The 16,245-nt window shown below is 46.3% G+C and overlaps 1 protein-coding gene across 10 annotated transcripts in view; it reads left to right on the top strand.

Moving 5' to 3' along the window:
• The window catches only part of LOC135325130 (CBP80/20-dependent translation initiation factor-like), a 201,430-nt gene that overhangs the window by 93,870 nt on the left and 91,315 nt on the right, over positions 1–16,245 (top strand). For 8 of the 10 annotated variants that reach the window (XM_064502747.1, XM_064502749.1, XM_064502748.1 and 5 more), the window contains one exon: positions 15,980–16,059. In XM_064502747.1, coding sequence (XP_064358817.1) covers positions 15,980–16,059 — 80 coding nt within the window. The remainder of the gene's footprint in view (positions 1–15,979; positions 16,060–16,245) is intronic. The other 2 variants (XM_064502744.1, XM_064502746.1) reach the window with 1 other exon arrangement.

The raw sequence follows: 16,245 nt of genomic DNA on the forward strand, positions 1-16,245 counted from the left end.
GGTGTGTGAGTTTATGTGCACGCGTCTGGAAACTGCTCTTGTTCTGCAGATGCTGAGAGAGGCTACTGTGTGCCTTGGGGCTGAAGCGAAACCAAAGCTGGCTACAGAAAGCTGGTAGCGGTCAGGAACCCCCACAGGGGACATGGGGGGAGTTACCCCACATCTTGCCTGAATACTGAAATCTTGAGGGCACAGTGGGAAAAACCAGGACCAGGAAGAAATTCAGGTTCTCCTGCCACTCTTACAGTGCCGCAGTGTTGGGACTACACACACTACAAGGGTCCTTTATTCAAAAGGAAAACTATTCTTCGTTCAATTTATGAATGCTTAGACAAACAGACTGATTTAAACTAGTTTTTACAAGTGCCTGTTTTTGAAGGTAAATGTAAGCTGCCAGTTCTTCTTTGGGCCTCAATATTATAATGCTTTCTCCTTGACACAACATCCTGGAGCAGCTTTCTGATCTCTGGGTAGAGCATCTAGCTCCCAGATTTCGGTTGTGTTTCCAAACAGCATAGCAACAACTCTAATAAATGATAATAGCATGGGCTACATTGACCTTGGTGGAGAGCAGGTGAAGTGTGACACTGCAGAAATGCATGCTTCGGAGGCAGAGCTCCTTTGCTGCTCTCACTTGTCTGGAAGAGAAAGTAGTCCACAGATGCCCCTGGCCAGCGAGGAAGCGTGTCTGTGCTCCCTGAAAACTGCGCCTGGTGTGGTGTGCGTGGCCATTTGTGAACAGGAGGTAAAAACATGAGAGGGGGAACCAGTGTCCTCTGAAAACATATTGCTCCGAGGGCTGTGAGCGTAACGGAGGCTGGGAACGTGCTGCATTAGAGGTAAGAGTTCCTTGACCATCCTGCCATTCCTGTCTGAAGTGTAAGCAGATTGGCTTGTTTGTTTTTGTGCCCGCTATGTCTTTTCATTGCATGATTTGCATACAAGACAATATTGAATTTCCTCAATTCCTGAGCGTCAGTTGGCTTCAGGAAGGGCTAGGCTGCGGTGCAGCAGAAGACAACCATGCCCCTGTTCTGGGAGGTCTGAGGTAGCCTTCCTGACACGAGGTTGGACAAAAAAGAAAGAGGTGTTTTAGCAATAAAATCCTTCTGCGTATGCTGCAATGAAAATTAATGATCTAGTGCTCATCTAGAACAGTTTGCAGTTTGGATGGAGTCAGCCAGGCATCTTTCACAGGTGCTTTTCCAAAGTTACTTGATTATTTAGTGTCATTACTGTGCATAGCACAGACAGATCATATCCTGGTGGGAAGGACTGACTGTTCGAGAGCAGGTGGAAGTGCAGCAGAGGATGGTTAGGAGCGAGTCGGATGGTGACAGCTAAGGGATGTGAGTGCGACGTGGATGATGTTCCACAAGCCTCCTGTCAAGTCAAGGCAAGTTGCTGGTCCTGGCTGAGACCAATCCTGTTTCTGGAGAAATCAACAGCAAATCTTCATCTTCTGTGTCTAAGTTTCCAGTCTTCTGCTTGTCTGTTCTGTCCATTTCTTCTGTGTCTTGCCTGTGCTGCCTGTTTAGATGGGTGCCTCTCTGCACCGGAGTGCTTTCACTCTGCTGGAAGAGCACGTGTGCATGCAACCCCTGACAGAGCCCAGGTCCTGGGATGTGTAGCTGCAACTGAATTAGGCTCAGAAAGGTTACAGGTCACGTTGCAAAAGGGAGCATGGCAGACAAGAAAGAGTTATGGAGGTGGTTGGGAGACACCTTCACCCCTTCAGAGGCTGTGGCCTCTTGGAAGTTGGGCTGCTGGGTGCTGCAGTTCTCTATGGGGAAAAGCATGGTGGTTTCATGGGTTTCATGTTGGTGTGCATCTCTTCTTCTTCCATGTGTCCACCAAGAGACTTTTCCAGAGTGGCAAGGCAGGATTCAAGACATGCTAGGAACCACGTCCAGTGACCAGGTTCAAAGGAGTTTCTGTCTTGAGAGATCAGGCCTATAATACCTAGGGGTTTCTCCTGGTTGTTTCAGGAACCTCTCTGGGTTGGGAATCATGTACAGTAGGAACAGTCATCAGCCTCATCTTAGTGCACCTTGTCTCACTGGTTAGGATTGTTTCCCCCATGGAAACCATCAAGAATTCCTGTTATTTCCTTTCCTGAGGCTTTGGGTGGGGATTTCTGGAAGGTATTTCAGAGGCAGGTATAATTAAAGAAAGACATACTTTGCCAGACAAGGTTTCTTTAAAGCCAACTTTTAGATGGTAGCAGGACATATCAGTAAAACAGAAACCGTTTGTTGCCTGGTCTAATTGAGAGGAGGTCGGGAAAAGGGGGTAGCTAATAAGCTGAGAGTCATCCTAGTTAAACGTGGCACACCAGGGTTAAGACCTTTATCCAGCAAATCCTTGAAATATGTGCTTAATTTTAAGTCCTACTGACTTCAATCTGTTTACTCTTGTGCTTAACTTTAAGCATGTGCCTAAGTGCTTTGCTGGCTGAGGGCCAAGGCAAATAGTAGACTTAGGAGCAGATTCACATAAAGCGAATGCTTTAGTGAACTAAAGTCCTGTTGAGGAAGTCAGTAGAGAGGTAAGATGCCGTACCTGTGTTGGGACAGTGAATAATACTATAGCAGTATTGGGAGAATGAAGAGAGATAGTACTGAAAATGTCTTGCTTATGCTCTCCTTGTAGGGAGAATCCCAACAGTTTAGTCTCTAAACAGTTATCTTGATTTCAGTGTCTCTGTGTTTCGCTGTTATAAAGGTATCAGCTTCAAAGTTAGTCTTGTGTATCCCACAAACAGTCTTGAAAAAAAAATTCCCTCTTAATTGAGAGAGAAAAACATTTTGGTAGAGGAAAAATAGTGTTGACTTCATCATCATAAGAGGAAGGAGAACAGATTATATGACCTGACTAATAAATCTTCATAGGAATTTGCATGGCTGCATTAACACTTACAACAAAAAGGACTCCTGTATTAGCACAAGCTTTTATAATGGCTTTATCTTCTTCTTTCCTGTTCCAAGTTAATTCCTGAAAGCCTTATTTTAATCCCCCTTTTGCTCATCCAGCCTGGACTTCTTAGAATGGCAAGGGTTTTTTCATTATTTTTAATCTATGAATGACAGTGATTAAAGCTAATAGCTGCAACGTGGCATACATGGAAATGAAAAGCGAGCATCAGAAAACAAAATCTGTTTTTTTGAAAACACCACTACCAGGGGTTAAGGGAAATCTGCAGCTGGAACAAATATAGCCCTCGTCTAACTTCCTCAATAACTCTACTCACGGAGCTCGCAGTTGCCAGACGAAGGAAGCGTGGTTAGCCATTGAGTCTTTGAATGCAGCTCCATTTCCCCCTCAAAACCATGGAATTTATATTAACCTCCAGCTTTTCTTAGCTGGTGGGAATTTTTTTTTTCAATTTTTTTTTTCATTTGAGGAAGAGCCTTGCTTTTGTTGCTTCGGTTTGTTTGAGGAGTGGAGGAGATGGTTGTGCTCCTAGTGTGGCGTTCTTCCTGGCAAAAGGCCACGGATGCTAAATGAATGTTTTTGGCATCAATAAGGAGAGAAAGGCGGAGGCTGCCAAGTGTGGAGACACAAGCACCCGCACAGACATCTGATGAATTGATTTCTCAAAGGTCAGGCTTTAACCGTCCTGGTTTGCCAGGTTGTCTTCATTCCGAACGGAGGAACAGGCAGGAGAAGGGATCATGTGTGTTTTTAGCCTCTTGGGCGCTGGTGTAGCTATATATAGTGATCTATCAGTGATCTGCGGCTCATTAGAGGCCGGGAGACCCCGCTGCAGGATTGGCCTTGGGGAACATAAACGCAGTATGTAGCAGCAGAAGGCTGTTCTTTGCATGGCTTTCAGTGCGTGGGTTGTCTGTGAGTTGTTTGCTTTGGATATTTGCTAGCCGTTTCTGCGGGTGGGTAGCTCAGCCTCGTGGCATGGTTGTGCTCCCCATTTGGCGGTCAGAACAGTCCAAACAGCAGAGGTGAAAATGGGCAGGTTTGGTCTCCAACTAGGTCTGCAAACGTTGGCTGCAGGTTTTAAGCAGAGCCCAAACACCATCCTGTCTCCAGCGTTGTGATAACAAAGAATCTGTCAGTAAAGTAATGGTCTATCTCTGACCTTTCCCAGCCCAACAGTTGAGTTTTGGAGTTGAGCCCCCAGTGTTGCCCATCGTGCATGCTCAATCCTTCTGGAAAGAAGGTCTCATTCACTGAGTGACGGCGCTGGAAAAGCCCTGGCAAGGAAAGGCAGCGCAGCACGCAGTGCAAACACCTTTCAGATCGCAAATCCTCGCAAGTACTCTGCACTGCTAACAGCCCATAAACATCCTTGGGGCTTCACGGCTGTGAATGCTCATCAAACTGTTTACACATAATGTGGCCTGAGAAATCCCAGTAAGCCAAGCCCCTGGTGCTGTCACTTGGCACATGAAAATGCCCAGAAGTTGGTTTTGTTTATCATGTTTTGTTGCTCTGGTCACTGGCTTTCCTTCGTCCCCACTGGGCTCTGATGAGGAACAGCCTGAAGGCTCCTCCACTTCTCCTGGGTGAAATGAATTGAAAGGGCTTCACCCGGTTCGCAACAGTCCTCACAAAAGCCATCACAGTGCACGCTTGTAGTGGCAGAGAGGCTAATGCTTGAGTGGTGCCTGGAGAACATGAGCTATCCCTGCATCTTTGGAGCTGTCATGGTTGAGGTTCATCTTCTGCAAGATGTGGGACTGCAGATACTCCTGTCTTGCTGCCTGTCGTGTAGCAGCTTTTGGATAAAAAGTAGTTTCTCAGGATCTGTTTTTTGATTCTTAGCCTGGGTGGGCTCGGAGCTGGGGGGGTCCACAAATACCTGCTGGAGCTGCTGGCGGGTTGCTTTAACAAGCCACGTGCACCTCGGTGGTTTTCAACCTTCTTTGAATGTGAACCATTAAAGGGTTTTTTTGTGGAAGTGCCAGATCCGTTTAGAGATGTCACATTTGGAGATTGCTGTAAAGCAGATAGGAACTTGCTTTTCTTACTCATACTTGTTTGACTGTTCAAAGTAGTCCATGGCTCCCAGAGGCCTGTAAAGCACGAGTTAAAAACCACCAGCATAATTAATATATGATGTGATATGATTGATATTCTGTGGCAAGTGCATAATGTTTTATGTACTTGTTCCTGCATTAAAATCCATTACAGCAGGAGGAATTTTAGTGTTTGATGCATAAAAGGAAAATCTTGGGAAGGAACAGACAGATATTCAAGAAGCAGTTTCTTCTACCCGTGTACAAACTGCCTGGTAACTTGACCACAGCTTCTGTTGATACAACCTAATGAAGAAGGCTCCGAAGAGACCCTAAGGTTGTCCAGGTTTTTGATATGTACTCTTAGCCAATGTCAAACTGTGAGTTTTCTGGCAAGTAGGAAAGTCAGGGTCTTGTGTCACACAGCTCACACTCCTGCAAAGAGATTGGACTTTTCAAAGGGAAGAATGAGGTTTTTTTGTAGAATTAAATTGGCATTTGCATTAGGCTGTTTTCTGAGCTAGGGTGGTTGTGACATAGGATCTTCACTTGCTCTCTCTGGACTGAGCTAGACAAGTCAGAGATTTTGGAAAGGACAAAACACTTGTTGTTGTTGTTGTTGTTGTATAGTCCCAGGAGCTATGTATTGTGTATGTCTTCAGTACAGGAGTCTAAAACTGGAATATCTGTGGTTTGAAAGTGTTTGAAGCACGATATCAGGAGCCCAGAGAAGAAAAAGATGGTCATATTCTGCACAGCTTGCATCAGCCATGAAGGTGCCCTATTTGATTCTGCAAGAAAAACTGAGACTGGTAGATCAAAAGGGGATCCCACTAATCATGACCCCATTGAAACTGGTGGCAAAATTCCCTTTGACTTCAGTCATAGTGATTTCAGTAGGACGTAGTGATATGAGGAGATGGATTTTCTGTGGCAAGATAAGCACGCAGCAGACCTCTCCACTGGAGATACCTGGGATGATTAATTCAGGACGTACCACAGACCAGCCTCTTAGGTAGATGCCTGCCAGCTCCCCACCAGGTAGCAGAGCAGAAAAATGCTTATTGACTTATTAACTATTGTCTGCATTCTTAGGGCGTTATGAAACTTAATGCATTTGGATAGTCTCCAAAGGGAAGTACCATAGCAGTGCCAAGGGTTGAGTGGTGAGAAAGTTATTGTAGTGCCACTGCATCTACCCGCATTGAAAGGAAGGAGCAGCTACCTATTGTTTTTATGGTGATATAGTTACCAGTCTGCTAGGGACCTCATCGTTTTTGTGCTGTTCCAGCTTCTATGAGCTTCCATGAGCTAGAGCTCCTACGAGCTTAAACTCTGGTCCACCTGAGACAAGTAGGTTTGCAGAGGCCTAGTTCTGGGTGATTGGGTGTTTTTTATGTGTGTTTGTGCAATCGTTTATTAATAATAAGATGAAATGAATATATACTCGGATATATCCCCTACCATCTGTTGAGAGCAATGCCGAAGTTTGAGGTGAGCACACCCAGTAGAAGCTGCTGTTTTTGGAGGTGCTCTCCCAAAGCTGGTAATCCTACCAGGGGTTCAATAGACTTTCTTCAGTTTAGACAATGACCTGGGCCCGAACTCTGTCCTATAGGATCTGTTAATATATCATCTTAAAAATTTATCAGGGAGGCCTGTCCGGTGAAGAACTTCTCTTCCTCATGACACCATCCACCAAGATTGCATGATACATGATGAAGAGACGTTAGTGTGAACAGCAAATGAGGGGTAATGTTCCTTCTTCATGCTAAAGCAGCCATGACGAGATGATACCTGCATTTGTGTTAGCCAGCCACACACCAGCGGATTTTCCCCCCCGTGTGCTGCTCACTTCTTTGCAACTGTCAGAAGAGCCAGATGGAGGGTGGAGGAGCTTCGATCTTCGGTGCAGTCGATGGGGCCAGTGCAAGTGTCCTCTTGCTGTCTCATCTGCACCCTTCATCTCAGCTCAGGAGGCAGTACCAGGTAGCAAGCACACTGATGTATGTAAGCTGTAGATTGTAGAAGCTTGAAAAAAATAGAGGAAAAGTGTACTTTAAAGAACTGCTAGGTCCCCAGAGGAGTGAAATAGCTTAAGTTGCAAATATTCCCATAGCAACGTTGTAACATTATAACTCCCAACTAGAGCAATTCCTCCCTCACCCCCAAATAAGAACAAGCTTGGCAAAATCTAGCTAAGTCTTTTCAGACTAGTGCAGCCCTTCCTCAGGAGAAACTCGGGCTACCTGGGAGCAAATCTCTGCCCTAAGCTCTCCATCCTGGAGCGGAGCAGCTTTACACTGCTCATCACACAAGTCCCAAAATGGAGTTTTCCGCTTAGCAATAAGGATGCAGTGATGGTAAGCGGAGGAGAGTACCATTGCCACGACAGCTTCCCTTAAACCCCTGGTCTTGAAGGGAACAGGAATGGGGTCAGACTTCAGGGCATGCTTAATCCAGTATCTCACATCTGAGCCCCTTGGCTAATGCCAGATTTGAGGATGTCATGTTTGCGCGGTGTGAACTGAAAGACCATAAACACCATCTAATACAGACCCCAAAACAAATATCAGGTGTAGTGACTCCTGGTCACCCGTGATGTGGGCAGCATGTATTCCAGGACAGTTGTTGAAAAAAGTTCTGGTTTTCAGCGTAAAGCAAACGCAGGTCACCATTACCATTTATTTTCATGTGGATTCTTTAAAGATTCTGAATTTAAGGGCTCCAAGCACTGGTGTGGTTGTATCTATATTTATTGAATAAATGCATTTATTTATGGATGGGACACTACTGCTGACAGCAAGGTTTGTTTTTAAGTGTGACCCGGCTAGAGGAAATACATACAAATAAACAATAAACCTAAACAACACTAAAATAACATCAGTTAAAACAATTAGAGTTACTTCCACTCATGAAGTATTGTTCCCGTTTTGCTACAACATGGGAAAAACTCTATTTCCTAAGTCAGATTGTAACCGATTCTGGATTTGCGGATTCTTGTAACAAAGGGGATTTCTTTTGTCTGTTATTTATACTCTTCCTATCGCACAGTATGTCCGTCTCGGTCTGTCTGGAGCACCCAGTTTCAATACAGTTTCCAGGAGAGTTTCGCTGTGTACGTATCTCTGTCGCTTAGCTGGGCTTTGGCGGCACTGGTTGTGCTGCTTCTGGCTTGGCCCTGCCCAGCGTGGTGACCGCGACAGCCAGCCGTTGTATTTATGGATATGGATGTGTTTGCAGAGGCAGTTCCTCCTAGGAGACTTTGTCCTGGATTTTAAAGTTTTATTATCTCGGAATTATGTATAATTCAGGAGCGCTGGGGCTGAGGTTTAAAAATAGACCCCAGAAAACTTGCTGTAGGTGATCAGCACCAGGCGTTGGGGAAGATTCAAGGTAAATTTTGACTTGAGGTACTTAAGCGCGCCAGCCTGATTGTTCTAACGTTTTTAATTACGTAGTTGTCCTTCCCTCCCAGTTTCACGCGGGGCTGTGGTAGCCATTCTCTCAGCTGCTTTGCTTTATTCCCGAGCTGGCTGCAGCGGGACGAGGTGCTGCAGCTTAGCTGCCGCAAAGCGTTCAGACGCCAAGGTCTGCGCTATCTTCATCTAGCTCAGTGTCCGCTCTCTGCCAGGAGGCAGGAGCAAATACTGAGGAAAAGCAGTGGGAAGAGTCTAAAAGATGCTTCTCCGGATCTGGGATGGCATGTGCAGGGTCTGTAATTCATTAGAACACCTGCAGTTTGCGAGAGGGGCTGCATAAACTGTCTTTAACACTCAGCAGATTGGATTCCAAGAGTTTGCGTCTTTGGGGAACTCGGGAGGGCAGAGCCACATACGAAATAGCCCCGGTATTTTTAATGATAGCTAAAGAGTGTTGTTTCGCTGTCACAGTCGTGCCTCCATCACTGCCATCGCTTCTGTGCCCCTGGCCCTTCCCTGGAAGGAGAATCTCCTGCTCAGTGCTCACCACCAAAGCACGCTCGCTTCAGCTCACCGTTCAGCCTTTGCTGGCCGATGCACGTTTCCGGCACGCTCCACAAAGATGCAGTTGATCGGGAAATCCTCTAAACCAGGACATCTCCCAAAAAATGACTAAGCCATGTATCCTGCGTTGTGACTGCTGAGCGATGGGAAGAGCCACTGCAGTGGAGTGCTCTGATTTAGCTGCCTTCCACCTTGGAGTAGGAGCGTTTTGTAAAACCGTTGCGCTTTCTCTTCAATCAGTATCGAGTCCAGATGAAAAAGGAGCACTGATTGATTCCTTATACAGAAGTGCGGCCATTATTATAAACACCTTCCAGGAAAAATGAATAGTTTGCAGTTTGAAGGAACAAATTTATCACTTAAATTTTAATGGAGAGGAAATCATTTACAGGCCGCTTCCTGACATTGTTTGGTATTCTTCCATGGCTTCCAAATCAGGTCAAGGCTTTGGTTCATGCCACAGCCGTCTTCTTTCAAGAGAGAGAAAATTCCCCTCATGTAACACAGGAGGATGAATGGCAGGCCAGTTTCTGTGGAAATTCCTGGAATGGGGAGAAGGAATAGTAGGTATTCTCCAAGGAGCTGCCTTTACCTGAAATGCCTACAGTACTTATCCTTGGCCTTGTAAAACGCTGGCTTTGAGCGGGTAGGGGGGAAAATAGCATGGGATCATGTTGGCAGTGGAGGTAAAGGGTCTGTCCACACCTTGTCCACACAACCTCAGCCCGTTCTGCGGATCTCACGCACGAGTGTGCACAGCGGGGGGACCATCTGGATCGTGATACAAAATAGAGTGTATTTGTCACTCTTTGCATGTGTGATTGAGTTTTGCGGTAAAGTGTAATATAGTCCAATTTCACCGCGCATGCGTTTGTGCTCTGCAGTCCATTCCTACCGCTCCACTTAGTCTGATGCCTCTGGAAGTGAAGGGTAAGTGGGTAGCGGGACATTTGCAGGACCTGCTGGGTAGGGAGAGGCCAAGCAGCGAGTTCCTTTCCTGCAGCAATCCCAGCAGGATGTTACCTGTTTGGGTTGGTTGTACTGGACATTGGCACATTCAATCCCATAAGGCACCAAGAGCATCGAGCTGACACAATAAAATTTAATAACTATGTCTGTGGCTGTGTGCTGTCCCGGACTTTCCAGGACTGCCATGAATAATTCATCATGTAGGCAGATTAAAGCCTCTTTATCACGGTGTCTTACAAGTTTCTGGGTTGGTTTTTTTAGGGCATTTGTGGAACTGCAATTTTTTCTTTTTTTTAGCGCACTGCCTTTGGCCACAACATTTCTATTGTTGTTTTAGTGCTAGCAGATGCAATGTCTTCTGAGCTCCCGCAAACCCAACCCCACCCTCCTCTTCCTACCTCCCCTCCCCAGAAAAAAACATCCCACCCTGAACTTTGTGTGTAATAAAATGGAGCAAAACTCCCAGCATCTACTGGAGGCCTAATAACCTGTTTGTTCAGTTCGAGCCTTCTGAAGCCATTTGTTTAAGATAAGCAGGGGCGGAGATGTTTCTCGAGGGCAGAAAAGGCTCCTGAGATAAAGCTCATAGGGAATGATACTTTGATATTGCCAGATAATTTCTTTTCCTCCTCTCATCACCCCAGTGTTGTTTTTTCCATCTGTCCTGTAGCTTCTCTGAGTGTTTTTTGTTCACTCTCCAAAACTGCTGTTTCGAATTCGGGCCGTCTCTGCGTGCTTCAGCATCTCAGCGTCGGAGGGCTGCACACGTTTGCGATGTTGTTGGAGGGCAACGTCAACAGAAGCACATAAATAAGTAAAAGTGAAGACAGTTGCTTCGTAGGGAGAAGTTTCGCATCTGACAGTCGGACTGAGTCAGACGGACATGAGCAGCACAGAGACGGAACAATGAACTCCAAACTTTCCGAGCCTCTTGGATTTTTGCCAGATCTTGGTGAAATGCCTGACACATTGAGTTTGTCCAGCCCTGTCTCCATTTGCACTTGAGTCTTGTAGAAATTGAGGGGAAGGAGGGAGAGTGCAGACCAGCGGTCAGGTATGGATGAAGTAGCGCTTGTGTTGCAAGGGAATTGCTGTCACGTTCCAGAGAAACCCCTGGGAATTGTTAGGTGAGGGTGGCCACAGAAGCCTCAGCAGAAAAAAATGCTTTACTTCTATTTATCTCCTTGTGATTCACCATCATCAGTAAAACCAAGAAAGCTGATGCCTCCCTCCAACTTCTTAAATTAATTCTGCTGCAAAGGAAGCATGAGAAAAACGCTATCAAACCTCAACCCAGAGCAGTGTAGCTTGAAAAGTGACCATTTCTCTCCTCTGGTCTCTAGCTGCACTTCACCATGTCGGTAGCCATGGGTTAATGACTACAGGAGAGCGGTAGGACCACTCCCGAAAGGGAGTTTGCTGAGGAGGTGGCGGGTGTTGAAGGGGAAGGCGGGAACGAAGGAGGCTCTTGGGTTGCTGCAGAATGTCAACGAGATCTTAAAAGCTTTTTTTTGTTGTTGTTCTTTCATTAAACTTTTATGTAAATGGCACTGTAGCAACAAGGAGGCAGCTGTCGTCTTGCTGGATTCTTATGGGTGGGTGGACGGGGTTAGGGGTTGTTCAGGCGTGTTCGTTGGGTGCTTAAAGCGCAGACACTGGAAAGAGCACCCGTGAGTGTGTAAGTGCGTGTGCGTGTGTGCAGGTACGTTTGTGGGTATGTGCGTGTGCTGGTAGAAACCCACCATGCTCAGCTCTGACAAATCACAGCAGGCCTTCAGTGTGGCTTCTCCCTCTTTCTGCCCTTCCGCAGCATCCCGTCCTCTGCAGAAATCTTCATCGGGCTCTGTCCTCTCTGAACCGCTCTCTGCAAGCCATTTTTACACACCATCTTCCTGGGAGCAGCGTCAAACTTTGATTTTCCCTGTGTGTTTTCACCAATTTAGGTAAATTACAGATTGCCCTTAGCATATGCTACCTGGCCACAGGACAGTCACCCAAGCTTGCCAGACATCACCTTCTCTTCTCCAAGAACGTTTATCCCAAAAATATCGACAAAAGAATATACACATCACAACATACCTGATCTCCTGGGGATTGGCCCAGAAAGCAGACTGCTGCTCAACACCCCTTCTCTTATAGAGCTCTTCTCCTTTCTAGTTACAGCGTACGTGTTTATAATTTAAAGCTGACATACATATAAATACATTAGAAGTCCCATGGGCTTCTCAGGTTCTGCTTGAAGTTTACCACTGTGTAAACCGCAGAATGTTTTGCTCCAAAATTAAAAACGACCCCTATTAGCGGTACTTCCTAAAACCATGGGCTCCTTGTTCGTTCTTTTTCCCGCACCTCTCTCTTCCAGAACTAGCAGCTTTGAAGTGGGTTGTTTGTTGCATTCTCTTCGAGCCACCTGGGAATAAATATCAAAATAAAACCGCTGTGGGAGAGAGACCAAATGTGATTTTACTGCCCACTGACAAGTTGCGAAGCCACATTTGAAAACCCTGGGCACCTTGGCTCGCCAGTGTCTTCTGACTCAGGCAGGAAAGCGAAACATCCCTCTTGGGTAGGTCTTCTCGGAAACCCATTGCAGAGCAGAGGGTGGTGAGTATCTACCCATCTATTTTTCTTTTGCCTTGCAAAACACGTCCCTTTGGCTTCGTTCAGTGATTTCAGCTTCATAAAGCACCTATCTACTGCCCTGGTTTGCTGAAAAATGGAAGAGCTGCATTTCAGATCCGCCTTGTCCTCAGCAAGTCAGCTTTATTAAAAGCATTTTCATTGCCATGTTGCCTGACCTGTGGTGGGGAGCAGCTACCAGCTAAATCGAAGAACCATGTCATAAATGTCCTTACCTTGCACTTGGGACTCTGTCCCGCACCCGCCCATGCAGCGCCCTCGGACTTGTCCGCGCACCCCGCCCTTCTTGGAAGTGGCTGATATTTCCTTTTACATCAGTGTACTGCACAAAAAAAAGTCGACTTTTCTTCCTTCCAAAATTAGCTCTGCTTAGGCACCAAAATAGACAAGAGTAGGGACCGGTGACTGTTTTTTTCCAAAACATTGTCTCATGACCAGGACTAGGGAAGGGAACTGCTTGGTCCGAGAAGGGAGATTCTTGATTTTCCTAGTGGGGACACTAAGTTCTGTTCTGTTCGGGCAAGCGAAACTTCCAGATGTGCTCTTTGGATTCGGAGGTTTATGCCCATGTACTTAAATCACGTCTCACACCTATGTTTGTAACCAGAAGAGTCGCCAACTCGTGCCCGCTGCCGGCTGGCATAGCTCAGAGGAAGAGCAGTGGCGTTGGGCGGGTAGGAGGACATGCAGCGACGCACCGCTGCGCGTGTGCTTCCTAGCTGGGACGACCAGGAGTAGAACCAGAGAGACTTAACGAAGGCTTTGCTCCTATGGAAATCGGTCGTTTCAGCCCGTGTACTCTGCAGAGGTGGTTTCATTTTTCAAGCTCCGGGTAATTGTATTTGCACATGTTTCTGCAACGCAGCTTAAATTCTTAAAAATACCCCAAACTTCAGCATGCTGCGGTAGTACGACATTTGGAAACAGTCTCACTGAGTATTATACTATTTTTAGCCTGGTTTCCTAAACTAGCAGAGCTTATGTGATTGGGCTGTCTGTGGCTGCTCCCTCCCTTCCTTCTCCCATTAGCTTTGGAACCCATTGGCCAACTTCAGGCAAATATTCAGAGTATTAGAGATTGCAGAGATACTAAGCTCCACCTGTACATTTAGTGAAAATACGCTGATCAAATAGATGAGAAGAACTCCAGTTGCAGCACCCAGTAATGAAAAAGCTTCAGCGTGCGTTTTAAGCTATTAGCCATCAGAGATTCTATACAAAAATAATTACAAGGTGTTCAGCTGCAGGAAAAGCTCAAGTCAAATCCTGCTAAATAAGTGATAACCCAACCACAGCCACAGGAAAGCCGGCTTCCAACTTTCACTATTCCCAAACTACTTCTTGTGAATCAAAGATGTGCCATATTTGACTGGCGAGGCAAGATCCAAGCAGCATGGAGAGTGCTCTTTCTGATGCTGGGTGAATGCGTGCAAGCAAATGACTGCAGAGCAGCATACTTCACTGAGCAGGTCCTCAGTGGACAAGTAGATTTGCGAGAAAGCTCATGCAACATCGTTTAACGATGACCTCTATACCACTGCTATGGCTGATAATGTAGGGTGCTGAGGCTGAAGTGATGCCGCTGAGTATTAAGGGTGTTTTAATAGATGTTTCAAGGAGAGAGGGATGATTTGGTCACTGAGAGATGGATTCTACTCCTGAGCGTGCTTTATAGTGCCCACACTAAACCATACAATCCCTGTGCATCCAATTTGCTGGGGAAGTATAAAAATGAAGGAGAAAGTTAAAAGAGAAATTGCCTGTGGTCTCTGCCTTCCCAGGAAACAGCCTTCTTCACAGTTGCAGACGAAGCAAGGTGCAGCTGTGTTAGCCAGCAGCATGACTTACCCATGGACTTGGAGAATTCTTCTTTGCTTGAAATCTTTGAAAAAAATGAACATCTCCTAAATGGAGAGGCTAGTTTCCCCAGGAGCTGTAGGCTTGCTGCAGTAACTACATGGGCACAGTCCTCCAGACCGTCGTACGCAGATGGCCAGGCTGGATGGTCAGAATAAGCCCTGCTGGTCTCAGTATCTGGGAGGCTTCCTCAGGACTCCAGAGAACTGCCAGCCTAAGTTCATTAGCATTCACAAAGACCTTTCTACCCTATTGCATCTTCCACCAGAGGAATTCAAAATATGACTATATCAGTAACTGCTACTAAAGTTAATTCTGCTTTTTAAGGATCTTTGCACACAGAGAGAGGGCTTTTTTACGTCAGTGTGTTGCGGTGTCATGCTGATGTGACAAGGCTGCTGCTTGATGAGAAATGTTCCTGCCCACCCCTTGCCCTTACCCACGCTGCTCCGTCGTGGCCCCCCTCGCGTGGTGATTCACCAGCAGCGACTGCAGCTTAGAGGAGAAGACAGACTGTTATGGAAATAAAAGGAGCAACTTTTACAGGGCTTTTATTGCCAGCCTGGGAAGTACAATACTACATAAATAAAAGTCATTATGGTTATGATGGCTCTGTAGTCTCTGGAAAATAAATAATACTTTGCACTTACATAGTGCCTTTCGTCCAGGAACCTCCGAGCTCTTTGCTCGCATTAACAAAGTCTCCCAGTGCCCATAGTAGGAAGGTAAATACACCATCCCAGCTATCAGCTGAGCATACCAAGTCCAGGAGAGGTAACGTAGCACCTTCAGTGGAGCGAGGACAAGACAGGGAAAGAGCAGCTTGGGTTAACACAGCCCTTCCACTGACTTGACTCGGGCAAGTCATCTCATGTCCTCATCGTCTCCGTTGTTTCTGGTCCATGGAGTAGGATCCCACTCATCCCCTTCTCCAAGGGGTGGCTGGGGTTCATGGCTAGCGCTGGGGAGGTACCATGAGGTACTCCACAACGCGTTTATTGACTTGCCCATGCTAACAGAGAGCGGTGCAGCCACGGTAGACCCTGTGGGCTGTGGTTCATGCGTGCTCTGCTAGCTGAGCGATGCTGCCTTTCTTCCAAGCTTATCCTCCAGTGCTGCTGAAATGCTGCTACAAATAAGTAGGAAAACAGCCCAGTAAAAGTGGATGAAGCAGCAGTTTAAGTGTATTGGTATGAAGCATCATGTGTGATGTGGATGAATTCCCCGACAGTCATGTACTTTGGGTTGCACCAGTGCGTGTTGAAGTTGTCTGCTGTACGTGGCTTCTCTTATCCAGCAATTGCAGATAACTTTATTCCCTGTTCATTGTAATGGCCCTGGGAGGATATAACAGATGGGTGGATTTTCAGAGCTGCTTTGATCAGGTTTGAGGTACCGCGCTGATTTGTGTTTTGTAAAGATGCTTAGCCAGGAACAACTTCTTTTACCAGGTCCACACTTTAGGCATCTGGCTCTGTCTCACCCGACCACTTACACTGCGATGCTTCCTATAGCTCAGAATTGATCATTGCCTTTTCCTCTGTTTTACAGCAGGGTTACCATCCATTGCCTCATGAAGCTGAAATCGCACACACCAAAAAGCTGTTTAGAAGGAGGAGAAATGACCGGAGGTAGGTGAAACCTCTCTTGAATGTATTTTTTTTATCTTCTCTTCCTCACTGCACATAGGTCTCGTGGAATGTCTTTGGACAATATTGACCTGTGGCAGCTGGCACTGTTGTATCAATGCATAATCCTTTATTTGAACATTAACGCTCTGGAACTGCAGTGTCTGTCCATCCCACGAGTTGGTGTTT

Source organism: Dromaius novaehollandiae, chromosome Z (genome assembly GCF_036370855.1).
Source record: "Dromaius novaehollandiae isolate bDroNov1 chromosome Z, bDroNov1.hap1, whole genome shotgun sequence".
Classification (NCBI taxonomy): domain Eukaryota; kingdom Metazoa; phylum Chordata; class Aves; order Casuariiformes; family Dromaiidae; genus Dromaius; species Dromaius novaehollandiae.